Source organism: Macaca mulatta, chromosome 1, assembly GCF_049350105.2.
Source record: "Macaca mulatta isolate MMU2019108-1 chromosome 1, T2T-MMU8v2.0, whole genome shotgun sequence".
Lineage (NCBI taxonomy): Eukaryota > Metazoa > Chordata > Mammalia > Primates > Cercopithecidae > Macaca > Macaca mulatta.
Window position 1 is genome coordinate 156,064,540 of NC_133406.1, and position 9,607 is coordinate 156,074,146.

A 9,607-nucleotide genomic window follows, 5' to 3' on the forward strand; every position below is an offset into this window, starting at 1 on the left:
GGGTGGGAAAGGCGCGCATGCGGATCGAGGGTGGAGCCGCAGAGCACAAAACCGGAAACTTAGAGACAAAGTTCGGAGCCCCGCCCCCGCCGCGCGCTGCTTAGTTGTCTGGCCCCTCCGACCCACGGCCCACGACCCACCGACCCACGAATCGGCCTGGCTGTCGTGTGCACCATGTCTGGCTCCTCCAGCGTTGCCGCTATGAAGAAAGTGGTTCAACAGCTCCGGCTGGAGGCCGGGCTCAACCGCGTCAAAGTGAGCGAGGGCGGGCGGCCGAGGCGGGAGGAAGGCGGCGGCGGCTGCGGCAGCGGCAGCAGCGGCGGGTGGGATCCGGCGGCCCAGCTGGCGGGGGCGATCCGGCGGCCCAGCTGGCGGGGGCGGGCGGGACATGCGCCGGCCCTCGCTTCCCCTGGAGAAGACGCGCGCTCGGCGGCGGCGATCGGGGAGCGGCCAGCTTTAGAGAAGGCGCCGCGTGGGTCTAGGCTGTATTTTGGGGGGACGATTAGTTCGCCCTTCCGCCCCAGGACTTTCCGAGGAGGGCTGGCCCCTGGGCTGAACCGTGGCCCACATTCCGGTCCTCCTCCCTCTCTACCTCCCTTGGCCGCCTTCTCGGCTGGTCTCGCCAACAGCTGCGCCTCCCCGCGCGGTCCGCACCCTTCCTTTCCCACTTCGCCAGCCTCCTGTTTCTCATCGGACAGGGTATTTTCCGACTTTTGATTCAGAGCAGACTTTTCTCCCCCCATTTTATCTTTCCCAAACCTACTTCCTTTAGTATGAAATTCTTACCTTCAACTTCTCTTGTCCATTGAACACATACTTTTAAGCGAATTATTGCATAACTTAAACTATGGATTAAAGAAGCATTTTTCGACACGATCCTGGAGTGTGAAGTTCCGGTTAGTGCCCCGTACAACCTCGAACAAAGCGTGCATTTCATACCTATGGCACAGTTTGCTTGTATTTGACCTTGGGGGTATCGACTGGACCGCATGCCCGAGAAAATAATTATTGTGGGTAATTATTGGTCTTATTTTGGCGTCTGGTTAGTATTGGCCTTGTCTTGGGGTACTTTGGGAGAAAAAGCGTTTTGTCTGTGTTGATAGAACAACTTGACATTCAAGTGCTATTCTAAGTATTTCCTGATTTTTACAGTCCTGAATGGATTGGCTTCTTTCTGGTACAATAGGTCAGGCTACATGTGAAACACTTCTGCAGTTAAAAAAAAGAAACAAGAATGTAAATCATGTGCCCTGTTAAAAGCAGCCAGTTCCTAAGATGATTTGATTTTATACTCACCAGGCTAGTCTTTATTACTTCCTGAAATGTTTTGTGGAGTGAGAGAGGTAGGGTCTCTAAGCTTTCTTAACTGGAAATGTCAGAGACCTAGCTTACTCAGTCGTGGTCACCTCAAAAGGGAAGGGAAATTCTCATTCGTCTTGTTGTAGGATCCCCCTGAGAGAGGGTCTCCCATTTAGCTTTGTTAACTAGAAATGTGAGGGACCTAGCTTACTCAGTTGTGGTCAACTCAGAAGGGAAGAGAAATTCTCATTCGTCTTGGTGTGGGATCCCCCTCACTTAGAGTCCTTGAAGTGCTGTAGACCTCACTGAAGTTTGGAATCTATTTCTCTACTCTCCCAATTCTTACCTCATCACAGTGGTTTCTAGTGAGTCTTGGCTGGATTTGGCTCTGAAATTCGAAATCATTTATTAACCATTATATATCATTCAGGTATGCCTTTATCACAGATAGGATGGACCAAGAAAGAAAAAATGGGTCGGGATAGTGAAAGCAATAAATTGTACATACTTAGTCTCCAAAGAAAATGACATGAGGTCTTCAGACTAAAATACTCCAAGAACTTTACTTTGGAAACCCTAGCTGCTGCTCCCCTGATCCCCCAAAACCGATCCTACCTAAATCTTCAGTAGCCTTCTGGTTCTGGTCGGGATCATTAAAGGCACCAGAAATGATTTGGTTTTGGAGTTACTGCCTGATGTTAAGGCTGTAGCAAGAAGGGGAGCATCCCCTTTGGGACTTTTTAATGAGCTTTTCTTTAGACATGTTGCTAAATGTGGTTTAACATTGGGTATCTGTTTTATCAATGACTGGGCTACGTGATTTTTTGTGAGATTTTTAAACTAGTACAATCTTTTAACCTTTATGTTTGAGTACAGTTGATAGAACTTATCGTAAGTGCTTGACAAAGTGTCATAGGTAGGTCAGGACATTTTTGAGAGTGAAAAGGGGCACTAATAATTAGGCCAGGATTACAGGGTTTCAACCTCCTGGATGGTGATTGTTACAGTGCCTTGGGGGCTAGCAGCTTGTTCCAGTTTTAGAGTCTTTGTCTCAGCTTTCCTCACTGTTTGGAATGCTGTTTCTCACTGATGGTTATTTGGTTGGATCTCTTGTCACTGAGATCTCAGCTTCAATGTCACCTCAGACACCTTCCCTTAGGTGGGCACCCAGTCACCATCTAACCGATTACTCATTTTACTACACAGCACCTTGTCTGTCATTTTCTCTTAACTGTCAGCTCCTTAACAACGGGGCTCTCTCTGGCTGTTATGTATTCTCAGTGCCTGTAAGTATATGCAGCACATAGTGGTGCTTGGAACTTGTGAAAGGGAGTTACATTGGGACCCACCTACACTTTAAATAGAAAATTAACAGGTACTCTTTATGCTTCCTGCTGGTTAATAGGAATGAAAACACTAAACATTGTTACAATATTTGGTGAAAAAGGACACCACTGTTCCCCTACTTTAGCTACACTTCTTTTGGAAGGGAGGGGATGTGGGGGTTTAGTCATTTGTAAAAATACTTTTACATAGGAGCTATTAAACCTATGGAACTCATTACCCTGGACTGTTGTATAAGCCAGACACACAAATAGATTCGATAAGCGTTTAGATTCATCTTAGGATGATGAATTATTTTATCAGGTTGGAGGTACAGCTGTAATCTGCAGGGGTTCTTGGTATAGAGAGCATTTGTGATGCTATTAATTCCCTAAGGTCACATATCCAGCTGGATGGACTGGACACCTGCTCCCAGCCTCCTTGCAGTAAAGACTGAGAATAAAATAAATGAGTATTTCTCCCACTTCTTAAATCTCAGTTCAAGACCTCAGATATTAGATGCATTTCGGGCATGTTTTATTCATGTTCCACATCTGAACGGTTCAGTTCATTGTTTTGGTATTTGTGTACCATCAACTATTTTAATGTTATTAAACTAGACAGTGACAGATTTCTGCCCAGTGTCATGTGACTGAAAGGCTGATAGCAAACATCAATTTAACAGTTTTTCTGAGCAGCCTGCCTTTAAGAAACTATTGACTTAAATATGATTTAAGTGTTAATATACATATACAGAGCCACCCAAACAGGACTTAAGGAACTTCTATGGCTTTATGGTTATTTTGTTTATATCCTACATCACCTTAGCAGAATATATAGAAATAGTAGATGTCTAAGTGAAAGAATGCATGCCTCTTTTAATTTGTTTTAGTTTAAATGCAACAGTATAAGGGTCTGATAAATTTGAGGATCAGTATACTGAATGCATTCTTATAGTGTTTGCGTTTCTAAATTATGTGCTATCCCACATTATGTTCATTCACAGTAGCATTTTTCCAGTAATACTGCTTTCAAGACAAAATAATAGTTTGCTAGAATGTTATTGCTTTTTGTTTAACCTTTAATTTTTTTTAAGAAACAAGATGTTAAGTTCCCTCAGGTTTGCACTTGAACAGCCTATTATTAATAAGATGTGCTGTGCTTTGCAAAAATAAACATAATTCTACTGTTTGTACTCAGTCATCTGATGCTTCTAGTAACCAAACAAAAGAAAACATACTTTAAATCAGTCTTATTTACAAGCATTGGTTTTAAGTATTAAGAGCTCACTAGGCTGGGTGCGGTGGCTCACGCCTGTAATCTCGCACTTTGGGAGGCCAATGTGGGCAGATCACAAGGTCAAGAGATCGAGACCATCCTGGCCAACATGGTGAAACCCCGTCTCCACTACAAATACAAAAATTAGCTGGATGTGGTGGCAGGTGCCTGTAGTCCCAGCTACTCAGGAGGCTGAGGCAGGAGAATCGCTTGAATCCAGCAGGGGGAGGTTGCAGTGAGCCAAGATCGCACCACTGCACTCCAGCCTGGCCACAGAGTGAGACTCCATCTCAAAAAAAAAAAAAAAAAAAAAAAAAAAAAAGAGCTCACTATATGACTTAAGTCTTCAATTATTATATAGTATCTTCTTTTGAAGCAAGAGAAGTACTGTTTTATTGGAAGTACAGTATTTCCAAAGATTGAGAAAACCGTCATTAAAATGTTCTCACCATCTGGCGCTTCCCTCCCCTCTTTGTTATGTATAGGTTTCCCAGGCAGCTGCAGACTTGAAACAATTCTGTCTGCAGAATGCTCAACATGACCCTCTGCTGACTGGAGTATCTTCAAGTACAAATCCCTTCAGGCCCCAGAAAGTCTGTTCCTTTTTGTAGTAAAATGAATCTTTCAAAGGTAAGTTTCCTTAAATTAAAACCAAAAACCCACATTGTAGGAATAACTAGTCTTCTCTTTCTTTGCAGCACTTAAAAGATCATCCCATGCCCTTTCCTTTGGCCCTCCATTTCCAGTATTTTTCTGTTTTGCAAGGAAAGTAAGGATTCATGAAACTTGCTGACTTAGTAGTCATGAAGGCTAATCGTTTCTATTTTACTATAAGAAGGTTAAATAGAGGATTTACTAACCATAAAGAGGGTATAGGAGAGTTACTACAAAATCCCACTGCTGTAACAAGCCATCTGTCACTTTTTAGAGCATTGGCCTAATGGCATATGCATCTTGGGAGTCCCCAAGTACTAGTTTTGTGTACCTAGCAAATATTTATAGACAGTTTTTAAAAAAACTGCGTTGTTTATGGGGATAACTTAAAGTACTACCAACTGATTTGGATTAACTCTGATGTTATTGCTCTAACTAAACCCAGCTGTAGAGCAGTATAGCAAAGATTGGGAATTGGAAATGCAAGAGAAAATCAGATGTAATTGAGTAAGCCAGTGTGGTAAAGGCGTTTGGACTGAGGTAGAACAGGCTTTATGTTTTGTTCTCATTTGTTGGATTAAAGATAAAACATGAAGGAAATGCAGTATATGAGTTCTTGGTGGCAAACAGACGGTGGACTGAATTTCAGAGAATTAAAAACTAAAGACCCTGCTGGCTTTATTAAAGCATGCTTCAGTACATTAATTTGTGCCTTCCAGATCAAATGCCATGTGTACAAATGTATGTTAGTCTAAGAGATGTGACAAAAAAGGTTTTGGATCATTTAAAATGTAACTGAAGGGTGCTGCATTTTATAAATTCTTAGTACTTTAGTTAGGGAATGTACTCAATATTGACCTATGAGAGGCAAACTAATAGTACTTTGTAAAAAAAGGTTTTGTATATGGCACACACCCCCCTTACTAACATTCTGACTCTCCAAAGTCCAGGAAGCTGCTTCCTAAAATACCTTGTTACATAGTTGTGCCCTCCTTAATTAAGCTTTGTAGACCTGGTAGTGTCCAGGAAGTCTGTATAAGTACATGTTTCCAGTAAATACAGTGATTGGTTAAGATGTTTTAAGTTTTTTGAAATACCGGGGGAAAAAAAGCCCTTTGAAAACAGGTGTCATGTGCACAAAAATGCACATGAAGAAGTAATTCACTTTCATATTTAACTGTTTATTATAATATTCTTTGTTTCTTGTACTATTCATTTAATTCTTCATGGTAGTTTTTGGAAGTTTCATATTTTTATGGTTTATTAATGATTTCTTTTAACCTCAGTTCTTGTATTCACTTTACAGAGTGGTTTATTTTCATTTGAATAAAATACTGGGCAGCTGTTAATAGTTTTATTAGTTTGTTCATAGGAATCTACAGATAAGTGTTTAAATGAATGGCTCAAGTTTAAAAATATGGCTGGGGTAAGAACCCAGAAGGTAAAATAATGTCTATTAATCCCAGCAGTATAAGAAAACAGCTTGGTGGATATTAAGATTTGAAGCAATTTGGGCTAAGAGAAGAATAATTGGGCAACAAAGCATTGCTTCTCAAGCTTGAATATATGCAAATCAATTTGTTAAAATGCAAATTCGAATTCAGAAGGTCTGAACTGAGTCCCTACAACTTGCATTTCTTACAACTGCCCACTTACACTGATGCTGATAGTACTAGACCTACACTGAGTGGCATGAATGTAAAGAATCTACATTGGAGTTATGTGTATAAATACAGTTTTATCGCTGGAGTGCAATGGGGCAGTCTCAGCTCACTGCAACCTCTGCCTCCCGGGTTCAAGTGCTCCTGCCTCAGCTTCCTGAGTAACTAGGATTACAGGTGCACACCACCACACCCAGCTGATTTTTGTATTTTTAGTAGAGACAGGTTTCTCCATGTTGGTCAGGCTGGTCTCAAACTCCTGACCTCAGGTGATCCGCCCGCCTCAGCCTCCCAAAATGCTGGGATTACAGGCGTGAGCCACCGTGCCCAGCCCTGTATTTCCTTTTAAGAGGAATTTTTTTTTTTTTTTTTTTTTTTTGAGACGGAGTCTTGCTCTGTCACCCAGGCTGGAGTGCAGTGGCCGGATCTCAGCTCACTGCAAGCTCCGCCTCCCGGGTTTACGCCATTCTCCTGCCTCAGCCTCCCGAGTAGCTGGGACTACAGGCGCCCGCCACCGCGCCCGGCTAGTTTTTTTTTTTTTTTTGTATTTTTAGTAGAGACGGGGTTTCACCGTGTTAGCCAGGATGGTCTCGATCTCCTGACCTCGTGATCTGCCCGCCTCGGCCTCCCAAAGTGCTGGGATTACAGGCTTGAGCCACCGCGCCCGGCCAAGCATGACTTTCATGAGGCAGCTCTGTGACTTCCATATCCTTTCTTGCTTAGAGCAAGGATCCTGTCTAAGTAAGTTTGGGCTGCTACAACAGAAATATCATAACCCAGGAGGCCTAAATAGTAAGCATTTATTACTCACAGTCCTGGACCAAGCAACCAGCAAATCCAGTGTGTGGTGAGGGCCCACTTCCTGGTTTGCAGTCAGCTTTCTTCTTGCTGTATCCTCCTATAGTGCAGAACGGAGACAGGAGGCAAGCTCTCTTTTTTTTTTTTTTTGAGACGGAGTCTGGCTCTGTCATCCAGGCGGGAGTGCAGTGGCCGGATCTCAGCTCACTGCAAGCTCCGCCTCCCGGGTTTACGCCATTCTTCTGCCTCAGCCTCCCGAGTAGCTGGGACTACAGGCGCCCGCCACCTCACCTGGCTAGTTTTTTGTATTTTTTTAGTAGAGACGGGGTTTCACCATGTTAGCCAGGATGGTCTCGATCTCCTGACCTCGTGATTCGCCCGTCTCGGCCTCCCAAAGTGCTGGGATTACAGGCTTGAGCCACCGCGCCCGGCCATTTTTTTTTTTTTTTGAGATTCCAGCTTTTAAAATTTTTCCTTCTTTACACGCAACAAAATAGAAGAAATAATACAGGATTAAAAACTTAATCAGTAGCACATGCATGCACAAAAAATGCAGATAAGACGACAGGCTTATTGACAGTGAGGAAACACATGTAAAATTAAGGTAGTTTTTGTATGAAACATTTTATGGGTGCCATGAAAATGTTTTAACTAAAAAAATTTAAGGATCAGTATTTACTGTTTTTCATTCTGCCTTTTTTAAATGATGAATTTCTTATTTCATTAAATATTCTTTGTAAACAAGATCTTTAATGGTTGTACTGTGATTGAATTATACTTCATTGAATATTTAAGTTTCCAAAATTTGAGGTTACAGTGAGGTGAAGATTTTGGTGAACAACTATATATATATATACTTAGTACCTCTATTAAATTTCTAGAAGTAAAATTAGTCAAGGAGTGAACATTTAACATTTTTACAATGTTGTACTTGATATCCCCTGCCAATATAATACTTTGGCCTTCCACTAGAAACAAGAGAATGCATGAGAATGCTTTTTCCTTGAGCCCTAAGTCTTGTTTGTTACTATTTTAGGTGGTATTAAACATTTTTCATAGCATTCTGTTTATGCCTCTTCAACATTTTTGTTACAAAATGTCTCATTAACACTTTTGTACCTTTCCATATCAATAATCCTAAAGTTAGTATGCTCATGTTTTAATTTTTTAGTGCACTTTTTAAAATTTAATATTCTTTCATTTTTAAAATTTTTTAGTTGATACTCTTAACTGAAATATTTTATGGTTAGAAAATATAAGGCATAACTTATAGCTTTGTATTCCATCATATGTAGAAACCTTCGTTTATCCATGCTCTTATGGAGTTAGGTGTTTCAGTTCTTTGTGGTTAAAATACTAATACAGTCAATATCCTTGTACATGTTTCTCTATGTCTGGGTTTATCTAGGTAACTAGAAGTGTGGTTGCATCTTCTACTTCACTAGACTCTGCCAAACTGCCCTGCTAAATACTTTTGCTCATTTTTCTAAGGATGTTTGGATTTTTCTTGATTTAAGAGAGCTTTATTAACCTTTTTTTATTATATACAGAATGTATTTTGGCAGTAATCTTAGCAAGTTAATCTGTAAGTCTGTTTATAAAACAGGAATGACTTATACATCAGAGTGGTTGTGAAAATTAAGGGAAAGATTTTACTGGTTACTGCACCATAGGCACTTCCCATCCTGTTTCTCCTAGGTTATTCATGAAAAAAATTAAAAACTATATTCTTTGATACTTTACCCTAACTCACCTTTTTTTTTCTATCTTAGGTTTCCCAAACCACTCCTTATGATCCAGTGAATATTCAAGAGAGCTACATTTGAAGCCTGTACAAAAGCTTATCCCTGTAACACATGTGCCATAATATACAAACTTCTACTTTTGTCAGTCCTTAACATCTACCTCTCTGAATTTTCATGAATTTCTGTTTCACAAGGGTAATTGTTTTATATACACTGGCGGCAGCATACAATAAAACTTAGTATGAAAGTTATATTTTGCATTATTATTGGTATTAAATACATAGTATATTAATCTGTTCTGAACACCTGAAGGGGTTAAGTTTGTACAGTTTGTTCCACCTGCTCTTCTTACATGACTTTATGCCATACATCTGGCAAGACTGCTAGGGAATTAAAGGTAAACCGCACACCTTTATTCTTGTAAGGTCAGGAGGAGGCTGTTAAGTTCTACAGGTTTCCATGCATGAGTTACTTATAGGGTTAACTTTGTTTCAGTGCCTGAATGGAGTACTATAGCACCATGTAATGAGGTAAAAAAGAGCTCCCCTCAACCTGGCCACAAAAAACCAAAAACCTCAAAATCAGGAAGCAAAGATTAGCTTCAGTAATTTGCAACTTTGCTTTAAACCCCAGTATATCATTTTGCTTTAAATTTTTTACCCTTCTGAAGGCTTAAGAGAATGTTAAAACATCCAGAAACCTGGCCTCCATTTAAGTTATTAAAACTGTGCCAGACACTGGGAATCCAAGATTCATCTGGTGTAAAAATTCATCAAGGGTTAGCCAATATTTACCAACCATTTTATTCCTCTCATGTGTTCTATGCAAATAGGAAAGTTAATCTGAATC

The 9,607-nt window shown here is 40.8% G+C and overlaps 1 protein-coding gene across 1 annotated transcript; it reads left to right on the plus strand.

Moving 5' to 3' along the window:
* The first annotated feature begins 12 nt into the window (after positions 1–12).
* GNG5 (G protein subunit gamma 5) lies at positions 13–8,982 on the plus strand. The gene is given in 3 exon segments (NM_001265813.1): positions 13–255; positions 4,386–4,530; positions 8,786–8,982. Coding segments are annotated over 2 exon segments (207 nt in total). The 5' UTR covers positions 13–174; the 3' UTR covers positions 4,512–4,530; positions 8,786–8,982.
* The last annotated feature ends 625 nt before the right edge of the window (positions 8,983–9,607 follow it).